Here is a 23,295-nt window from a genome sequence, read left to right on the forward strand (position 1 = left end):
ATATGTCTGTAGCAGAATGGACAAGATTTAAAATAGATATCAGATTGTTGCAAGGCAATTCTATAAGGTGTCAGCCTACTGGACATGGACATTACAGAGCAGTGACAACTGATGCATATTGTTTGTTAACTAGATAAATGAAAGACTGTAGAGTAGCTATGGGAATTTTGCTTCCCATATGCAGGGCAAGTCTAAATAATTGCCAAGATTCTATTTTCCTACTTAAAAAAAACAAAACAAAACAGTGGCCCATGATTATCCATTTCTTCTTAGCCCTGTACATCATTACACAAGCGATAGTATTTACTTCTTGTTAAATATATCAATTGATGTTCTGGGTCAACTTATTAACGTATTCAAGAAAGCCTAATAATAAAAAATATTTTACAAAATATTAAATTTAAAAATTTTATTAACTTTTCATGAAGATCTGTCTTCTTCCCTTCTCTTATCTCTACTATGAAGGCAAACAAACAAAATACAACAAAAAACCAAACAAACCAAAATCCCAAATTTCAAAATTGTATAATCAAGCAAGCAAATTCCTGAATTGGCCAAGTCTAAAAAAAAAAGTTAAATCTCAATCAATATTCTGAATTCACTATTTCCCTATTTGTCTGAAGACAGAATGTTTTATCGTGAGGTGATTAGAGTTCCTAAGTCTTTCAAAATTGTTTGCTTTTACAGTATTGTTATTCTGTAAGTTCTTCTGATTTTATTCTGCATCGCTTCATAAGTCTTCCTAGGTTTTCTGAAATCATTTCCTTCATCATTTCTTACAGAATAATAACATTTCATCACACTCATATACCACTTGTTCAGTCATTCCTTACATCACAGATACTCAGTTTCCAATTCTTTGTCACCACAAAAAGAATTGTTCTAAATCTTTTGACATATATACATCCTGTTCCTCTTTTTAAAAAAATGTATCTGGAATATAGATGTAATAGTAATATTGTATCAAAGAGTACACACAGTTTAATATAGGTTGATTTTTTGAAGGTAATTGTGTAACTATATTTTTTGATTGTTCTTTTTTCAAATTACTTGTAGAGACATAAATTATCAATTAGTTCTCATTTTTCTATCAAATATTCTAGTTACTTTAAAGAATTAAAATTGTTGATGATATCTAAATTTCACATGCTTTAATTGCTTTTTAATTTAGAAAGCTTCAATAATCCTTTTATTACATATAATTTTTATACTGTTTAGGTTCTTCAACAGAAAACTCAATATCAAAGGGTGTTATATATTATTAGGGCTTGACTATGTTTGAAGAAGAAATGTACAATTTAGTACTGTTTCCAGTTTGGTAAAGTCAAAAGTAAAATCAACTGTAGGTACATAGTAGCATATTACAAAGTAGAAAATTAAAGTCCCTAGAGAATGAGAAGCTAGATAAGATTAATACAAAAGAATGGGGAATAGAAAACCATTATGAGAGCACTGTCCCTGGAATAGGAGGATCTGAGTTCAAATTCAAATTCAGACACTAACAAGTTATGTGATCCTGTGCAAGTCACTTAACCCCAATTATTATCCCCAAAAGAAAATCGCTATAAGAGAGGAAATCACAAGATCATATAGCACCTTTTCCCTAAAGAACAGACCCAGGGGTGTTCCATGAGAAAGGGGGGATGATGCTGTGCTGGAAATCCTCCTATCCTTGGTTAGTGACTTAGGCAAATTATTTTACCTCTTTTTGGCTTCCAATTTTCTCATGTAAAAAATGGAGATAATTTACATCTCTTTGCTTTTCTTAAATGAAGATCAAATAAAATAACATATGAAAATATTATGAAAAATTATTAAGTGCTACATGAATATTATTAGTATATTATCCCACAATAGGGTATATAGGTTCTTCCTCCCAATAGAAAAGCCTATAAGAAAATTAAATAATTTGAAAAGATAAAATTTTTCTTAGGAATTAAATATTTCGGGGTAGCTAGGTGGTGCAGTGGATAGAGCACCAGCCTTGAATTCAGGAGGACCCGAGTTTAAATCTGGTCTCAGACACTTAACACTTCCTAGCTGTGTGACCCTGGGCAAGTCACTTAACCCCAGCCTCAGGGAAAAAAAAAGAATTAATATTTCTCTTATATAAATGCAACAGGTAAATGAATAAATAAAGAGTGTTATTTCCAAAAAGAAAACAGGCCAAAAATGGGGAAAAGGCAGCTAAAGGAAGAAGCTGGTCCAGCCTCCACCCAAAGAAGTAATGGTACCTTCTCCAATCACATCACAAAGACACATAGGAAAATAGAAAAATAATCAGGGAAAGAAAGAGCATCATGAATTTCTTCATAATTTATTAAATTATCTAGACATAATGGGCAAATAATTCATATTTCTAAAAGTAATTTTGAAAAAAAAGTAGTCATATAACTGCCTTCAAAATATATCAGGTTATATTAATTCTACACTTTTGCAGCTTAACATTCTGTAGATTCACTGGTATCCAATTTTGAGACAGTAATAAAAAGATTATAACCAACATATTGCCTTACAATAAGGGCATATTCACTCAAATTTACTCACCCACATGGAGAAACCCAAAAGAAAGTTAGGGAATCACCCAGAGATGACAGATAATAAAAAGATATAGATATTAGAAAGAAAGATAGGAACAAAATGGAAAGAGCAGGTTACATGGACTCAGACAGGGTTTAATAGCAAATAGAGGATAGCAACTAATTCAATCAAATATTTATTCAGTACCCAGTACATGCAAAGTATAATGGTATGTGTGTATATACATAGAATCTGATGTGTGATCAGGTTAACAGACTTTTCCTTAGAGCCTCTGAAATAGCTAAGTGGTCTACAGCATAGAAAATATTGATCTTGAAGTTAGGAAGACCCAAGTTTAAAACCAGTCTCAGACACTTATGCAGCTGTGTGACCCTGATAAGTCCCTTAACCTCTGTTTCCTTCAGTTTCTTCAATTGCAAAATAAGGATAATAATATTACTTACCTTCTAAGGTTGTTGTGAGGATTAAATTATGTAATATTTATAGAGCACTTAACATAATGCCTGTTACACAGTGGGCATGACATAAATTCTAGCTATCGTTATTATATTAAACCAAAAAGATAACAAAATGGGTTTCTTTAGAATAGATCTATTGGTACTTCTATCAGTTTTTCTCAATATTTATTCTCAATAATCATCATATTTATAATCTATTAGCTGTAACCCAAGGCCTGATGTAAAATAGCAATGGTACTTAACAAGATGAAGATTTGATTATATACAAATGTAAGAAATCTATGCTTAAGGCACCATAATATTAAAAGCTGGATTTTTAAACAACATTAAAAATGTGTTTAACTGACATTTCAAAATAAGAGAGTTTCAAAAAGAATAAAAAGAACATATAATCTTTTAAATTCTAGCAAAGAATACTTTAACAAATAATGACCATTGTAACATCTCTGTAGAAATCTTTATGAGACCTAATAAAATCTCGTCTCATTTTTATGCATAAATGAGAGGCCTCAAGGTTATATTTTGCTACAGAGATGTGAAATGTGTCAATAAAAATCAATAAGCATGGCAGGAACTTATAATTGCTAGGCTTCACCAATAGATGAAGACTGCATCATTAGTGAGACTCAAATTAGACTCAAAGACTACAAATGAATAACCCCCTGGATATAGGATTGAAATGGAGCTGCACTGTTAGGGAAATTGCTCAATACAACATAGTGGTCAATTATTACACATTTTTAAGTGCTTGCTACGTGCCAGATACTCTGCTAAGCACTAGGATAAAAAGAAAAAGTCCCTGCCTTCAAGAAGCTAGTAGTTTAATGAATATTGAAAAACAAAACAAAACACCAATGAACAAACCAGCTATGTGCAGAATAAACTGGAGATAATCAATAGAAGGAAGGCATTATCAACAATATTTTTAATAACAGTGGTCTCTTGTGTCCATCTTTGCAGTCAGCAGTTGTTGTGGAAATTAATAAGGACAGCAAGAACAGACAGAAATCTACATCTTAATGAAAGGACCCAATGTAGGACCCAATATCACACATTCCAAATGGTAAAGTGATATTCCCCAAATCATCAAAAGACCAAGAGTAAACCTGCCATTATATATGGTAGATCCTCTCTAAAGGATTGTTATATAAGATGTATATAGAAAGAAGTATAATCTGCATAGGTAGTTGAAATCCTCAGGAAATATATAATAGAATTGAGGATGATCCAGAAGAACAAATTAAAGATTAAGATTCTTGAATGTGTTAAGACAAAAGCTAAGAATCATACAATTGAAGTCTACAAAATTAATGTTTGTTGACTTTAAATTATGAACACAGTATATACAAAGAGAAGATATATTTATTATTTATCAAGTCCCATTACACTAGAATAAGAGCTTATTCCCTGAAGAAAAAATATTTGTTGTTGTTTATTGTTCAATGTTTCAGTGGTATCCAACTCTTTGTGATCCAATTTGGAGTTCTTAGCAAATTTACTGGAGTTGTTTTGTTTCATATCAATTCAAGAAAATATTACTTTACAGAATATGTAATCATCATGTCATTTTTCTCAAGATACAAGAAATTTAAAACTGATTCATAAAGCTATTTAGATAAAAAAGGCAAGCATTTATTAAGTGCTTACTAAGAAATATTCATAAAAAGAAGATAAAAATATTTGGGGGTCACTCTATTAACCTTTTAAGTTAATAAAAAAGGAAGACAACAATGTCCTTCCACCATACCACATTGTGTACCTCTCTCAGAGACAGGGTACTGGGATGGATAGAAGAACATAATTCTGACAAAAAGAATTCTGAATCAAGCTTTCAATTGCTACCTACTAACAAAATGCAAATTCCTTCATCCAGCTTTCAAAGTCCTCCCTAATCTGGTCGCCTCATCACATTCTACCTCAATACCTAACCCACCTTCTATGATTCAGACAAACAAGATGATTACTGTTTGTCTAAGTTCCATACTTTCTAATCTCCATGCCTCTGCTTATTCTATTCCCTATGCCTGTAATTTCCTCAGCCCCAATTTCTGCCTATTGAAATACTACAGATTTTTCAAGATCTAACTTCAAGAATGGAACCCTCTTTGACTCTATTCCACCTACCCAGTAAGGAATTTTCCTCTTGGATCCAGTACAGAACTTTTGTTAATACTTCTCATATGTGTTTATGCTGCTCTAATTGGTATTACATTTATTTATGCATGTGCTATGTTCCCCTACTAAAATGTAAACTCTATTCAGATAGTAGCCATATCTTACTAATTTTTTGCATCAGATACAACATCTAGAACACTGTAAACATATGTAATAAGCACTGAATATGTGTGTGTAACATAATTGCACTCATGTGAATTATCCCTTCTAAGAATGCAAAGAAATCTAAGGGAGGTAGGTGTACTGGAGCTTCTCTGATGTTACACCTTTTGGATAACACTTTCTAATAGTCAAGTCCTTTAGTAAATACATTTCTTTGTATAGGGACCAAGATGGACCTGCCATTTATCAGAAAGTTTAGTGATTTTTGAATCATATTATGTAGAAGGAATACCTACAGAAGAAATTTCAGTATTATGAGTTCATATATTACTTAAATCTGAGCTTCAAAAATGTATTTCAAATAATGGACTCCATAAAAAAATCTTTATTCCCCCATTCCTAATCTCACCTTCCTCACAAAACTAAACCAAACTTAAAATCTATGCTGGTTTAGACTGTAAAACTTTAAAAAAAGTAATTTCCCAAAATCTGGACCATTAAAAAACCCAATGTTATAGTAAAATTCTCATATTTAAGTCCTAATAAAAACGTTTGATTTATCCAAAACATGAAAGTATCAAAAGTACTAAATACATTCAAATATTTGCAGTTTGGATGAAATGATACAAGGAGGAATTACCATCATAACTTCTCAAATATTTACAAAAGTCTTACATTCTTTAAATGATGAGTATGATGGGCAACATAAAAGAATTAGGCTTATTCCCAACTATTTTTAAAGTAATTAAAGAAAATTACCTAGATGACTTCTTTTCGTGATCATCACACAACAGCGGCTTCTTGTAAGGAGGTTTACCTTCCATATCTTCCTGTATGTTTCTCTCTGGCACAGATTTTCCAGATGATCGATTCTGAATCAATGATTTGGAGTCAATGTGCTCAGGACTAGGACATTTTCTGTTGATATTTTAAACAAATGGAAAGGCGTTAGAATTTAAATCCTAAGTCTTCTTAATTTGTTTGAAGCTAATAATTGAAGTTACATGCCAATGCTTTTTTTTTTTTTTTTTCTTGAACAAATTTTTTTTCCCCATAAGAATGATGCCTTTTGGAATAGCTAGATGGCACATTGTATAGAGCATCAGTCCAAAGTCAGGACTTGGATTCAAATCCAGCCTCAGATACTTCACACTTGTTATCCTGGACAAGTAAGTCACTTAACTCCAAATGCATCACCATAAAAAACCCCAAAAAACAAAATTATAAAGAATGAGGCCATTTATAAACATTACTTAGGCCAAAAAAAGTTATAGAGAATTCTAGGTGATATTTTTTGGATAGTTACTTGGCAAGGAAATTTTAGCAGTATCAGTTCAGATGTTCAATTTTATAATACCATGGAGGTTATAAAATACAAATATTTCACCATCAGAAAACCTCTGCATTGGTTTTAAACATCTTTAAAAATACCTCCCCAAATCTTCACATCTAGAATTATTTTTCTACCAAATCCACTTTTTTGATTTTTATTTATCTTGGGCCTTCCAACTAATAAATACTAGATGATGACTGATCAAACTTGTAGCTCAACAACTGGTTTCACAATTACAGAAAACACATAGAAAAAAGCTATTGATTATACAGTTGTAGTTGGTCTGTTCAATTCATCTAGGTCTGCTCAAGTAGGAAAAAAATAGTGTTTTCAGATTTTTGTTATCCATATGGGTATAAATACATGGGTAAGAAAAATGGCACCAAAAAGGAAAAAGGGCTAAATTTAAAAATTTGAAATTTTGAAACCTACGGTCAAACTCCAGAACTCCTTTTTTTTTTTCTACCTGTTAAAACTTTGAGCAAATTATATTTTCTTATCTATAAAACAGATGGCTGGACTCAAAGATCTCTAAGTTTACTAAGTTTAAGATTCATGATTTCCATCCTGACTTAAGTAATGCTAATATAGGCAAAACCTAAAGTTTTTCTTAAGTTCATCAATACATAAATTATTTTATACCTCTATTTTAACTGTGTAATTATTTTAAGACAAGCAATATTATGCATAACATACTTGAAAACATAAAACAACATTTAATAACAGCCTTGTATTAATGACATCATTATTATCATAATTATTTTAATTACTTGATCTCTGGAGAAGAAGAACATTCATTTATTTCCATCTTTTTATTCCTTGTTAATGATGGGCTAGCTGGAGACATCTCACCACTTAAACGATCTGGAAGGATACGGTCTTTGTTCAAATTGATTTCTGAATAAGGACAATTGATAGCACTGAAAGAAGCAAAGAAGAGAAGAACCATTTTATTAGAATACTCACTTTTCTCAGTTAAAAGCATAGCTTTAAAGATCATAAAATTCAATAAATACAATGAAAGATTACAAAAAGGATTAAAGAAATAACACAGTATGGAATATTTTATATTTAAAATATAACATTTACTGAATTAGAAAAGCTATGCTTTCACTAGATTCTGAGAAGTATATGGATGTGATTTCATGGATAAATGTAATCTTTGTAGAACTACACTTTCAAGAAAAATGAGTAGAAGCAGAGAGCAGGCAGGTTTTTGCAATGACCATTCCACCATTACCATACCCTTCCAACTTCCAGTGGTTTAGTCATCAAAATATGTAATTGTTTTCTCAAGGCTGCTAATGAAATTGTTCTGTAGACTTTCCAAAAGATCTATTTTTCTATATAGGAAAGCAAACACTAGAGCAGATGGAATCAAGTCACAGATACAAAGATTTCTCCTTGAAAGGGGGGAGAGTACTAATAAGGGGACTGACAATTCTTTTCAGGGGGTGAAAGAGTTTCAGTGGATTTTATGATACCTGAGCCAAAGCACTAAAAACTTCAATCATTTAGCTAGCCAAAATTCTATAGTTTCCAGATACAAACCAAGAAGAAACATTGCCATGGAGCTAATCAAGGTCTAAAGTCCACTATCTCCAAATGCTACCACCAGAGAAAATTTGGGAAGATAAGGGCCCCTTATTAGGTCAGCAACTCAGCTGAATTCTTCCAACATTCTCTTATAAACAAGTTTAAAAGGATGCCTCAAATTCAGTCTTGGAGTGTCAGAACCAACAGAAGGCTGGGATGAGATATTTTTTCAGCCTAAAACATCTCATGAGTCTGGCAGGAGAGATATGTGACATCAGGGGTGGAAGCCAGCCAAGAGTGCAGCACATGCTGTGAGACAACACCAGCAACAGACCTTGGAGGTGGCCAGGACAACAGCAGCAGCTGCAGTAACTTTAGGAGGTCTCAGTCCATAGACAATAAGGGGGTTGGATAACTGGTCAGAAAAAGATTACAGGCTGGAACAGGTTGTGGAACCACGTAGCACTGTCTACAGACAGCTTCATATTACAATTCTAGGTTAAAGAACACCACTTGTTGTAACTGCAGGGGAACAATCCTCCTTCTTGCATACAGGTCAGGAAGGAATAAAATTTCTCCTTGAATAATATTACCTTGGAAGTACCCAAAACTTAAGAGATTCCCAGAACTAGCTCTGAAAATAGCAGCATGAAAAACCTGAAGCCTGGGACTTTGTCTTTTCTATTCCAGGAGCAGAGCCCATCTTTTACTATTCATATCCTCTTGTAATTTATTAAACGTTTCCTTTAAGTATTTGAAACTACTGTTGGTGGAGTTGTGAATAGATCCAGCCATACAGGGGAGCAATTTGGAACTATACTCAAAGGACTATCAAACTGGGCATATCCTTTGATTTAGATGTCTTTACTGAGTCTATATCCCAAAAAGATCATAAAAGAGGGAAAAAGTCCCATATGTGCAAAATATTTGTAGCTATTCTTTTTGTAATAGCAAATAACTGAAAACTGAGTGGATGAAAACTGAAGAATGGCTTACTAAGTTGTGGTATTTAAATGTAATGGGATACAATTGTTCTATAAAGAAATGATGAAGAAAATTATTTTTATATAATTTTTTTTATTTTTCAAATATTTCAAAAATTAAAAAAAAAAAAGAAACAATGTCCAAGAAGATTTCAGAAAAACCTGGAAAGACTTACATGAACTGATGCTGAGTGAAGTGAGCAGAACCAAAAGAACAATGTACACAGTAACAACAAAATTATGTGTTCATAGTAACAATTATGACAGAATTAGCAATGTTGTAATCCAAAACAATTCCAATGGATTTGGGATGCAAAATGCCATCTGCATCCAGAAAGAATTACGAAGACTGAATGCAGATTGAAACATACTCTTTTTCCTTTTTAAATTTTTTTCATTCTTGTGGTTTCTCCCTTTTGTTTTGATTTTTCTTTCACAACATGATTAATGAGGAAACATGTTTTAAAAGATTATACATATATAACCAATATCAGATTGCTTAAGGTCTTGGAGTGGGGAAGGGGAAGGAAAGGTGGGGAAAAAATTTTGAATTCAAAATCTTACAAAAGTGAATGGTGAAAATGATCTTTACATATAATTAGAAAAAATAAAATACTATTAATAGAGGGGATGAATTTGAATGTTATGTCATTTGGTTCACATTCACTAAAATTATAGTAACAGGAGATCTAAAATTTCCCTTCTCAGACCTAGGTAAATCTAATCACAAATTATAGAAGAAATAAGTTAAGGAGATAAAGATAAAGATAAGATAAAGATAAGGAGAATTTTACAGAAGTAGATAACTAGAGAAAACTGAATAAAAATAATAAAGAGAATACGATGCCTTCACAAAACCTGATTATGTAAACTTTACAAGCAAATGTAGAAAAGTAGAAAATTAAATGCAAACTTTTCATACCATAATACAAAATTACACCCAATAAAAGGCTATGGAAACATGGGTTAAAAATTAATTAGGAATTAACTGAATGCTAAAAAATGAATGAGTCCAAGAAAAATAATACAAACAATAATTTCATTAAAGAAAATTATAATAAAGAGACAGCACATAAAATTTGAGGAATATAACCAAAACATCATTTAGGATAAAATTTATACCTCTAAATGTTTATATCACTAAAAGAGAAAGAATAGATCAATGAACTGGGCATGCAACAACAACAACAAAACTAGAAAAAGAATAAATAAAAAAAATTTCAATTAAAGATCAATTTGGTATTAGATTAATAGAAGAAATAGAATAGTTAAATAACCTTATCTTACAAAAAGAAATTGAATAAGCTATCAATTAGTTCCCTAAGAAAAATTCCCAGATCAGATGGATTCACAAGCAAATAAACCAAACATTAAAGAACATTAATTCCAATTTATAATTTGTAAACAATTTGGAAAAATAGGTAAAGAAGGAATCCTACCAAATTTTTATAACACAAATATGGTACTAGTACCTAAGCCACTTTATGAACTATATGAACAATAAGTACCTAAGGGTAAAATCAAAGAATGAAAACTACAGACCAGTTTCCCTAATGAATACTGCTAGGAAAATTTTCAATAAAACACTAGCAAGGGGATTACAGCAATATATCACAAGTTCCTACACTCTGACAAGATGGAATTTAAAGCAGGAATACAGGGCTGGTTCAATGTTAGGAAAACTATCAGCATAACTAACCACATCAATAACAATAACAACAAAAGGCATAAGATTATCTCAACAGATGCAAAAAAAAAAAAGGCTTTTGACAAAATATAACACTCATTCTTATTAAAAACACTAGAAAGCTTAGAAATAAATTGAGCTTTTCTTAAAATGATAAGTAGTATTTACTGAAAAACATCAGCAAGCATTATTTGTAATGAAGATAACTTAGAAGCTTTCCCAATGAACATTATCACTACTATTTTTCAATATTGTATTAGAAATGCTGGCTATAACATTAAGATAAAAAAGAAACTGAAAGTTATTAGAACAGGAAATGAGGAAACAAAACTATCACTCTTTTGTAGACATGATGATGATAGCATACTTAGGAAATCCCAGCAAATAAACCAAAAAACTAGTTGGAACAACAATTTCATTAAAGATGCAGAATTCTATATATTATCAACAAAGTCTGACAGCAATAGATGGAAAAAGAAAGTCCATTTAAAATAACTACAAACATTATAAAATACTTGGGAGTCTATTCACAAGATAAATCTAGGAACTATATTAACACAATTACAAAATACTTTCCATATAAAGCCATATCTAAAACAACTGAACAAATACTAAATGCTCATGGGTTGGCCAAGACAATATAATAAAAATGACAATTCTATCTAAATTTGCTTATTCAGTGCCTTACCAATCAAACTACCAAAAATTATTTTACAGGGCTGGAAAAAAATAATCATAACAAAATTCATTTGGAAGAACAAAAGATCAAAAATATCAAGGAAATCAATGGGGAGAAAAAATGAAGGTAGCCTACCAGTACCAGATCTCCAACTATATTATAAACTATCAAGTATAACAAAATAATAAAATAAAATCCATTACTGGCTAAGAAATAGAGGGATAGATCAGTAAAATAGATTAGGTACATAAAATGAACTAATGCAAAGTGAAGTGAACAGAATCAAAAGAACATCGAACACAGCAACAGCAATATTGTATGATTAACTGTGAATGACCTATCTATTCTTGGTAATACAATGATCCAAAACAATTCTGAAGGATTTAGGATGAAAAATGCTATCCATTCCAGGAAAAAAAAAAAAAAAACTGATGAAGTTTGAATGCAGACTGAAGCATAACTTTTCACCTACTTTATTTTTCTTCCTTTTTTATAATGTGGCTAATATGGAAATATGCTTTGCACAGTTTCATATATATAACTGAAATCACATTGCTTGCTTTCTCAATGGATAGGAGTGGGAAGGTGGGAGAGGATTTAGAACTCAAAACATTTAAAAGATGAATGCTAAAAATAAATAACAAATTTTAAAAGGAGAAAGAAAAGAGGGCCCCCAACCTGAAAGCTTTCCTTTCTGTCAATCTGATAAAGTTAGTGTGAAAAGTTGTTATCCTTTGATCTCTACCACAATCTGATCAGTCTGTTGATTCACTAACCTTGCTGACATTTTTGATATATTATCCCTGTACCTTCCACGAACTCACAATAATATTACCACAAAATTCTCAGTATTATATACCATACTGTGGAGGGCATTTAAGAAAAATAATTTCTATTATAAAAACAAAACTCCCGGGTCCCTGAAATAATTTTTTTGGCTCTGCTGTCTAGGTTAATGGATGGCAGTTCTACTATTTATTAAAAAAATGCTACTTTTATTTAGTTTCTAAATTTAGTTTAAAAAATTAAATGATTAAAAACAAAAACCTCTGATCATTAAAAATGAGCAATCACAATTGCAGAAGGAACATGCTAATCCTTTTCTGACCAAGAGCCAAAAGATTGCAGGTATAATGTATAGCATTTTCATCTTGGAACAACCAATTTGGGAACACCCCCCCACCCCGAGGCAATTGGGGTTAAGTGACTTGCCCAAGGTCACACAGCCAGGAAGTATTGAGTGTATGAGGCTAAATTTGAACTCAGGTTCTCTAGGGCTGGTGCTCTATCCTCTATACCAATTAGCTTCCCCTCTGTTTTGTTTTTGTTTGCTTGTTTTTTTTTTTTTTGGACAGAATATTTGTTATAAGAGTTTTGGTTTTGTTTCTTATTTAGGAAGGGGGAGGAAAGGAAGAAATCAACAAAAATTGGGTTGCCACAAAGAAGAAAAAAGGCCACTAAAGCATTTCATAAAAGCACAAAAAAAAGAACAGAAGGAAGGACAAAGATTTACAGATTAGGGCAGATCTGTACTAACTAAATTTATGTACTTAAGAGGAAAAGTAAGATGTACCACTTGAAGGATTCATAGTTTCAGTTAAAAATCCTCTTCAACTCCATTTTATACATGAAAGAGTCCATTTTATTTGGTGTTAAGTTAGTAATTCTTTTAAAAGAAATTGAGAAATCAAGAGGAATAGCTAACATCAGGGAGAAGATAAAAAAGGTTCAGTTTTAGATTTGACAAATCTGAAATGACATTAGGACATTCAAATCAGTCAACAAACATTTATTAAGCTCCTATTTATATACCAACCACTGTGCTAAGCTCTGGGGATGTACCAAAAGCAAAAAACAGTTCCTGCTCACAAGAAGCTCTCAGTATACAGTGAGAGAGAAGCTGCCCACAACCATGTACATAGAAGATAGGTACAGAATAAACTAGAGATATAAACAGAGGAAAGGTACTGATATTGAGGGGGATCAAGAAAGGATTCCTGTAGAAGGTGACACTTTATCTGGGCCTTGAAAGAGACTAGGAGATAATAAAAAGGGAGAACATTCCAGGCATGTGTGAAAGACAGTGAAAATGTCCAAATCTGGGAAATGATTTGCTTCTATCTGAAAGGTAAAAATAATTAGTGTTCAGGGGAAAGATTTGAGATTCAGATTTTTCTTTGAGGATTGTCTGTGTACAAATAATAGATAAAATAGTGGGATCTTCAAAGGAAAGACACCACAGACTTAAATCACTTAGAGAAAAATAGAGAGCATTTGTAAACTTTTGATTCAGGCAATACAAGGAGGAAGAAGAAAAAGCAAAGAAGAAAGAACCATCAGAGAAGTGGAAGATTAATGACAGTCAGCCAAAAGCAGGAAATAATAAAGTGCTTTCTATGTAGTACCCAGCACTTGTTACCTGTGCTAAAGCACAAAAGATACAAAGAAAGGCAAAAACAATTCCAGTCCTTTAAATTAGGTCACTTTCTAATAATAGAAACAACAGGTGCCTAACAAAGCACATAGAGGAAACAAACAACAGAGGGAAGAGAATGATAGAAGCAAATTAGAACATTAAAAACTTAGGGGCAACTGGATGGTGCAGTAGATATAGCATTGGAGTCAGGAGAACCTGAGTTCAAATCCTGCCTCAGACATTTAACACTTACTAGCTGTTTGATCCTGGGCAAGTCACTTATCCCTTCCCTCCCTCCCACCACACACACACACACACACACACACACACACACACACACACACGCACACACACACACACATGCACACACACAATTTTTCAGTAAATTTGCAAGTAAAAGGAAGTTCTAACTAAACAAGCCTCATCTCCAACCTGACCTTCAATGGAATCAAATATTTCTATCATTGCCTATGTGGTGCAAAGAGAACCACTTTTTTTCCAGTATCCTACCACTAACACCGGTTTAAAGGACAACTCTTTGTTAGATTTTCACAAAACTTGACTTTACATTGAAGAATTTTCTTAGCCATTTACTGAGATATGTCATTACAATATCTTATTTCATTCATTCATTCTAAATTCAACAAAAATTGTTCCCATTACTTTCCTATAAAACAATAATCTTTCAAAAAAACCAAAAGCAAATTCTTTTTAAATGAATTTGTCAATTGCCGGTCAAAGCACTGTTGTTATAAAAATCTACCAAAAAATCTTCCTCCAAATTAGAGTATTTAGCCCTTGTAATATATATATATATATATATATATATATATATATATATATATATATATATATATATATATATATAGATATAGATATAGATATAGATATAGATATAGATATAGATATAGATATATATATATATATACATATATATATATATAAATATAGATATAGATATATAGACATATATACACATACACACACACATATATATGTATATATAAAATAGCTTTAAAAATATGGCAATAGAGCCCTTGCTGCTGGAATAGGTTCACTTAGAAGTGGCAGGAAATCTACTCCAGAGAGCTCTTCCCTATCAGAGGTATCTAACTCTGATGAATTGACAATAAACAAAGAATTCAACTTTTCAAATGATAACTCTTCCTCTGAAACAAAGCAATTTTCAATAAGGCCACTAAAGATGACAATCTGATGAAGAGAAGAATCCAACTAATTCTTTTCTAAATAAATGATGCCCTTTCTAAATAAAGTTATGAAGTCTGGTTCTGTTTATCTCATTTTATGAAACAAATTATAAGAGTAGACAATACTCCATCCAATTTAAAAACCAGATTTTAGTGGTAATTTAGCATGATTAATCAAGTATTGTGTTGTCCTCTAGATTTTCCTAAAGTTGACATTATTTTTATTATCTAGCACCTAATAACTCGCAGAGTATCATAATGTCTTTGCAAATCTAACCATGCTTTTTTTGAGACCTCAATATTTATCTGCTGCCAACTAAACAAAAGAATTTTAAACCTTTCCATTGAACATTTGAATCCTAACAAATTTCAGGCTTTCCCCTCTTTATCTGTAAATCAACATGCATTAAGCATTAAGCAACACTGTATATAAGTTTTCAAAAAATGTGTAAAGGTATAAAAAGGCTTTCCTTCTTAAGTTAAAGTTGAGGAAATGACAGAATGAAGAAAACTAGCTTGATGAAGGATAATTACACCAATTTTGTACCATCTATTAATTCATGAGGAAGAAGGTTATATAATCTGAAGACTTTCAGAATGACCTGCCATCTATACATATCAGATGAAGAAGAAATCTCACTTTTTTCTTCAGAATCATTCAGAAATTTCTTTGCATGGAGCAAACTAATGTGGGAATTAAAACTGTCCCACCTACAATAAAAAAGACTGAGATAGAGCTTGGAGCCAATGTCACTATATTGAAGGGTTCATGGTCCTCTCATGAAGCAGACCTATCTTCCTTACAAATTAAGATGCCCTATCCTTCCATGGCCCTGTTTTTAAAGGACTACAAACACAGACATATACAGAATAATTCCACTGATTGACATGTGACATGTACTAAAATAAGCAAAATAATGTATCAACAGGATCACAAGTTAGATCAAGCAAGAAATACTGTCACTGACTAGATGGTCATAAAATATTCATCTGCTCCTGCTGGAGAAGGAAAAAATATATTGGGGGACTTTCCATCTAGTTGAGTCATCTCCATTATGCTGAGCTTGGTCATCATGATAAGGAAAAACAAGGGTGAAGAGTCTCTAGTTAACTTCCTATAATTAAATAAGTAAACTTCAAATCTGTGGCTCACAGCTCTGGGACCTTTTAAATATATATATATATATATATATATATAACTGATAGGATTCTATAAAAGTGGTTAATACTAATTGGAATAGAGTAGGGGATCAAATGAATTATTTCTCACACTAATTAGTGAAATAGGATATTATCTGCTATGTTTGAAATGAGAAAATAAAGATAGGATTTATAGGATTAAAAACCTAAATATAATTAACATTCCCCCTTAAAACCTCCAGTTAAAATAAAGTTGTTTCTAGCATGTCATTAATGTTTTGAATTTTAAAGTATCTAATGTACAGACCAAATTTAATTGTACAAATCAGATTTCTGTTCTACATATGTGATATAGGAGAGAAAAATCAATACAAATGTGGATTTCTGAATATTATTTTTAGTGTTTACTTTTGCAATCCTTGCCAGTTTGCACTCTTATTACTGAAATATTCGGGACACAGGGCATACACAAGAAAATTTCTTGGCATACCTATCCTACAGATGGTCAAAGACCAAAATGATTCCCTCAAATGCAGGCATATTGCCAATAAAAAGCCAAATAGCGAAATTGAATCTATTGCTGGTAACAAGTTAACTTATTGTAAATCTCTTCCCCTCGCCCCCCAACAACTCTATAATTGTCCTTTAATTTTTCCATGGCAACCACATTTAGTAAGAATCTGATTGTAAAACCTGGTTGTCACTTCCTTTAATACAGATAAATTACCTTATATATATAGGGGAAGCATTCTTTAACATAAACAATGTAAGATAAGGAACAATGAGCATATCTACCTATGGTAGCCTGGGTGTCTAGCTCTCTTTATGTGGCCAATTCCTTTGCATCCTGCAGTTGGGCAGCCTCCTTGCTCAGAAGCTTCCACCAATTCCAGAGGACCTAAAGAGGTAAAGTAAGGAATAAAGTTAATCAACTGATCACAGAGTCGAAGTAGAAGTGACAACAAAGATCACAGAAGTGAAATAAATTGCCTAAAATCCATATTAAGATGATAGTTTGCCTTAAATTTGTAGAGACTAATGAAAATGTTCAAGTTTTAAAGATGCCTTGAAACAGTCTGTTCTTTTATACAACTTCAGGATGCCTCAAGTAATACTGTTTCAACATTCCTATTGAGCTTTTCTTTATATGTACTATCAATCGATAAAATAATATATGTACTATCAATCGATAAAATAATCAACAAGCATTTATTTAGTGATGGTGATGTACCAGGTATTCTGCTAATCTCTGAGATGAAAAAAAAGCTAGAATCAAAGAACTTATAGTCTAAAAGGAGTCAAACTATATAAACATTGGGACATGCCTTTGTACCAGGTATAAGAAGTTATATTTTTCCTTATCTTATGCCACATTCACTAATAAAGCAAAGATAAAATTCCTGCCAGGTCCCCCAAGCATCTCTAATTTCAATTTCAATCTTTCTTTTTTAAAAAAAGGGATATATTCCATATATCTTACAAGTATTAATACTCAATCTATTTCACTGCTGATAAAATTGCTACATGTTTATTAATGCACTTGTTGAATAACCTTTTATTAAAGCTTTTCAAATCCCTTTAATATGAAACACTGTTATTAAATCTATTTTTACTCCAAATACATATCAGTGTAACAAAGCAAAAGGTCACATACACAATAAAATATGCTCTCCTGAAGAAATTGTCTTCATAACTTTTCTATCACTCAAATCGAGAAACATTTATTAAGTATCTAATAAGAGTCCTAAACACTGTGCTCTTAGATGATCAGAAAATAAAAATTTCAAACGTGGTCCCTGCTCTCAAGTAGCATATGATTTTCTATATGTGAAGCACAAATAAATAAGAATATGATTAATTACATAAAAAACATAAAAACAATCACATTTACTAAGCAGTTCCTATACCAGGCTAACATAGGTGTTATAACAGTGACAAGTACAAAAAATGAAACAATCCCAACTCCTAAGGAATTTACATTCCAATAAAAGAAAATAATAGATATACACACATGTATACATACATACAGAAAAAAATAATAAAAAATACAAAAGAGTTGAATACAATGTCAAAGGAATGTCATGAGGCATTCAAGTAGATGGAATAGATGGTATCTAAACTGAACCTTAAAGGAAGAGTATTTCCAAAAGTGAAGTTGGAAGAATTTCCAATACTAGATATGGGTGATGTAAATACCCAAAGGTAAGAGTGCAAGAGGGAAAAAAAACCAGGCATTGGGAAATATTTTAGTGTAACTGAAATGCTGAAAAAGCAGTATGAAATAAGGTGGAAAAGTTAGCTTGTATCCAGGCAGGAATGAAACTTCACCACCATACTCAGGGCTCTATATTTGACTCAACATGCAATGGAGTTAAAAGAAAAGAAAAAGAAGTGACAGATTCAAGATGGAGAATAGAAATACATTTTTGAACACGGCCAATGGAGGAATTTGCTTTGTGTATTTGTTATGAAGGTTTTCTTTTTTTGTATTCAATGGGGATAGAGGAGAGGTGAAAAAGAAAATAAATGTCTTAATTTTTTTTTAATTTAAAGGGGGAATAAAGAAGCAGTGAGGAAACCCTCAAATTTTCTTAGCAGGGGATGATGTGACTAAACATAAACAGAAGAATTAGTTTGTCAGTGGTGTGAACAACAGAGAAGATCAAGACTGGAAGACAAAAAGAAATTAGAAAACTATTGTAAACAGTCAAGGTAAGAGATGATGAAGGCCTGAACTAGGTTGGTGGATGTGGAAATGAAAAGGAAGGGAAAGATATAAGACATGCTGTTCTTAAATATTCTTTTTTAAAATAATGATAAATAAAATGATTCAAATTCTTATCTGTATGAAAGTAAAATCAGTCAACACATTGAATAAATTATGAAACATCAGAAACAGGCATAAAATAAAGTTAAAAGCAGAAATAATATAACAATGCAATGATGGCACCTTTTTAAAAAAGGGCTAACTAAGCAAGGAAGTGAATCCATTTCTTTATAGGCAGAAAAAAAGAGACTTGGCAGTTTAGATTTGAAAGAAATTAGGAGAATTGATGTAATCCCACTCTCGCCCCTTCCATTCTTAGAAATTTCTCTTTCAGATTTATAATGAAAAATGCTATCTAACCTCAGAAAAAAAACTGATGGAGTCTGAATGCAGATTGAAGCATACTTTTGTTATTTTAGTATTCTTAGAGTTTTTTTGGTCTCCATTTTCTTTTGCAACATAGCTAATATGGAAATGTTTTACATGACAACATATATATAATCTATATCCAATTGCTTGACTTCTTAAGAAGTGGAGAAGAAAGGGAGGATGAGAATTTGGAACTCAAAATTTTAAAAAACCAATATTAAAATTTTTCATGTCATTGAGAAAAATTAAAATAAAGGAATTTCCCTTTCAGCTAACAGAGGAAGAGGTGCACCTTGACATTAGTTTCTCAGTCTTATTTTATATTACCACTTCAAATCATTAATTATTCGCTTAGTTATAAAATTATCAGTAATTACAACTACTCTTCATTTCCCACTGCTTAGGAAATAACACTATTAAAATCAAAAATCTAAAAAACTTCTCAACTCCTCAGCTATCCTCAAGAGAATATGAATAATTTTAACCCATTTTTAGCCCACAAATTCCTGATATTTTCAACTCTTGGAGAAGAAGATGTACTAATAGAGAATAAATAAGAAGGCCAGCCACTGAAGCTCTTTATGTCTCAGTTTTCCAACACATAAAATGGGGGTGATATTGTCTCCTTTCAACTAATTTCAGCATCTCAAGGCAAAATAACTTATGAAATTAAGAAAAATTTACAATGCTTGAGAAGGATTGGCTTGGCAAGGGATATACCAACAAATTACAAATGTCTAATTGTTTCTTTTAGTCATAATAATTTTTAAGGCAGCTCGGTGGTCCAATGGGTAAGGTTAAAAGTAGTCTTGAAGACTTCAAATTTCAATTTCAGATCTTGACTCAAACACTTCCTAGCTATGTGACTTTGGTCAAGTCATTAGATATTTATCATCCTCACTTTTCTCATGTAAAATGAAGATAATAATGGCACTTATCTCACAGCATAGTTGGGAGGATCAGACAAGATAACATATCTAAAACACTTTTTCAAACCTTAAAGTGTTACCTAAATGCTAGCTATTGTTGTCATTATTATTGTTCTAAGTTCTCTTACTAAGAGGAGGCTGAAGAGGATGTCCTGTTTTTGCACACCAGCCAACTGGATGGATGTCAGGAGAATCTGCTTCAATCCAGTAATCATAGCTATTACTCCAACCATCAAAGTGCACCTAGAAATACAAGAGAAAATAACATATTTCAGAGAACAAAAAATAGGAGAGTTACTGTCTACATTAACAACTCATATTTTGATTTTTCAAGTAGATATTAATGCCTGATATGCTACAAGAATCTGAAAGTATTTTCCTCTATTATGTAGCCTCAAAGCAAAGTATTTAAAAAGGTAAGGAAGTCATATGTGCAAGTCTTAAGCAGGGAGATCTTAAAAAGTAATTTAATTTAAACAGTTAAAAAGTAATTTAAATTAAATCTTAATTATACTATTCACTTGGCTTTATTTGGGAAAAAATGAGTATCTCAAAACAGTTTAAGTAATAATTGGGTCCACAGGATAACAATCACTGATGCAATCAACATTTTATTTTTTGATACTGATCTGAAAAGCATGCATGAATAATTGAAGAATGAGGCTTGTCCCAGGTACCAAAAGGAAGAATCCCTTCTAATAATGGATTAATAGCTTATGTGGTCACCAGTTGTAAAAAACAGGAGATAACTGTGGGTGGTGATGAAACCTAATCTGCCAAGCAGCTGGCTAAAAGCTCTTCCCTTTTGTTGGATTTTGGTTTTATTGATCTGTTTAGTTATTAAGGGTGACTCTTTTATTTTTTTCTTCTTTGCCCCCTTCACTACCAGGAACTACAATGAAAGGAATTACTTGACTTATTCTTTAGCAAAAATAGTTTAAAAAGACATATGCAGTTTCTAACTTAAAACAAGTTGTGTTTCTAAAATTCCTCTACAACTCTAACAATCTCTAACAAACTCTTAACAACTTCTACAATCTGTAACATAAAAGGCATTTTCCTATAAAAATGCTTCAAGTCTCAATGAATACATGGGAAAATAAATTCAAATGTTAGGATTAGATCTTCCACCACTAAAGAGAAAGTAAAACCTCTTCCTTTGGGGCACAGGGAAAGGAGAGGAAGAAATGTTAATGGGTGGAAGTACAAGAAAAAAGCATGAATTTATTTTTTATATACACAGAAGGAAAAGAATTCAGAAAGGGACACTGACAAACATGGAAATTTTAGTTCTTCTTTGTTAAATTAATACTTTAAAAACTAAGCAAACTCTATAGCTTCATAACGCACAGTATCTAGAACATAATAAGACTATATAAATCTTAGCTATTATAAAACAATATTTTGTCCCTCTTTATACACTGAAATGTTTCTTTGATGCTTCAGTTCAAATTTTTTTTTTAATTTTAAAAGAAAGAATGAGATGTCCTTATCTCCTAAGTCATCAGTATTGCTGCCTCAGTTAAAAAGAAAAAAAAAAAGAAAGAAAAGTGAGTGATCTCAGAAAGAAAGCTGTCAATAGGTGAAAATTTTTACATCAAATCTCTGATATCTAGTATATAAAGGAATCTAAAACAATATGAATGAATATATGAATGCACAAATGCAAAAGGCATTTACCAATGGCCTATTATGTGCAAAACATTTTGCTAAAAGGAAGTACAAAGAGGAAAGACAGTCCCTGCTCTCAAAGACCTTACATTCTAATGGAAAAGACAACACATATAAAAAGTTTTAAATTTAAGTCAGATGGAAAAGTCTCACAGTCCTTACAGGAAACAGCAGAGAAACAATATGTCTTCTTTAATGTCATTCCTACTAATAAGATTTCATCAGTTATGATATTTGGCTGATATGAACTTTTTTGGTAGATCTTTATTAGTTGGGGTATATTTGGGTGGTAACTTTCTTTTCTAGGTTTTCACTAGCTGCAGCTGCATATAGCACCCACTAAAAAGAATTTGCCTGGCTGCATCTTCACAGGAGTTGATTTCCAAGATATATGGCTGAGGGCATCAGACTAGAAATGTTATTCCCCAAGTTCTTGGATTCAGAAATCATGACTATCTTCACTGAAGTCTAAGAGGAGACAATGGTCAAATATTTCCTGAAATATCCTATCTTTTGTCTCTTTCTGGATACTTTGTAGGTAAGCTTGCTTGTCTGCTCTGTATGTGGCATGGCTGACTCTTTCTCCCCTAGAATTATTTCCTAGAAAATGGCACTATCAGTGGTCTGGTGAGTGTTACTATTCCTAAGGCTCTTATATACATCAATATGAAAGATCAAAACCCATTCCTAAATGATTATGTGGTCAAAGGATAATCGCACTGCCCTCAAATGAAGAACTACAAAACTGTTAACAACTACATTAATGACTATTCCAAATATCAATAGAATTCAAACCAAGATAATTTTGACGTTTACTTTATATTCATCAAATTAGCAAAGAAAATAAGAAGTAGAGGAGTTATAGAAAGAAGTAAACTAATGCAAATACATTTTCTTCTGTGGTAGCAAATATGTGCATGTTTGACATTATAGGTTTATTTCTGCAAAATGATTCAAAATCATAATGATTCATGCAAAGATTTCAGTGTGAAAATTATTCATCAAACTCTGATTGCTTTTAAGTCCAATATTTTCTTGAAGTTTCTCAAAATGTAATAAATTGTTTCCAAACTACCATAAAGATTCAACATTCAAGCACAAACCACTTCCCAATAGAGAATCAGATACATACTTAAGTACAGTCATTTATGTTGTTCACAACAATGGAGTAACTTCATTTCTTTTGTTACTTTGTAGCTACACCAAATCATATGTATAATCACAGATGTGATTAAGATATTATGAATGTTTCTGTGCAAATGTCAGAATATCTAAAATTCCTGATCACTGAGTGTGTAAGT

General features: G+C 31.8%; 1 protein-coding gene across 4 annotated transcripts in view; it reads right to left on the minus strand.

Moving 5' to 3' along the window:
* L3MBTL3 (L3MBTL histone methyl-lysine binding protein 3) overlaps positions 1-23,295 on the minus strand; it is a 144,685-nt gene that overhangs the window by 32,861 nt on the left and 88,529 nt on the right. For all 4 annotated transcript variants that reach the window (XM_074309862.1, XM_074309859.1, XM_074309861.1 and 1 more), the window contains exons 17-20: positions 20,452-20,566; positions 17,054-17,156; positions 7,380-7,529; positions 6,036-6,194 (exon numbers count right to left, since the gene is read on the minus strand). In XM_074309862.1, the coding sequence (XP_074165963.1) occupies positions 6,036-6,194; positions 7,380-7,529; positions 17,054-17,156; positions 20,452-20,566 (527 nt within the window). The remainder of the gene's footprint in view (positions 1-6,035; positions 6,195-7,379; positions 7,530-17,053; positions 17,157-20,451; positions 20,567-23,295) is intronic.

This window comes from Sminthopsis crassicaudata, chromosome 4, assembly GCF_048593235.1.
Source record: "Sminthopsis crassicaudata isolate SCR6 chromosome 4, ASM4859323v1, whole genome shotgun sequence".
In the NCBI taxonomy this organism is placed as follows: Eukaryota; Metazoa; Chordata; class Mammalia; order Dasyuromorphia; family Dasyuridae; genus Sminthopsis; species Sminthopsis crassicaudata.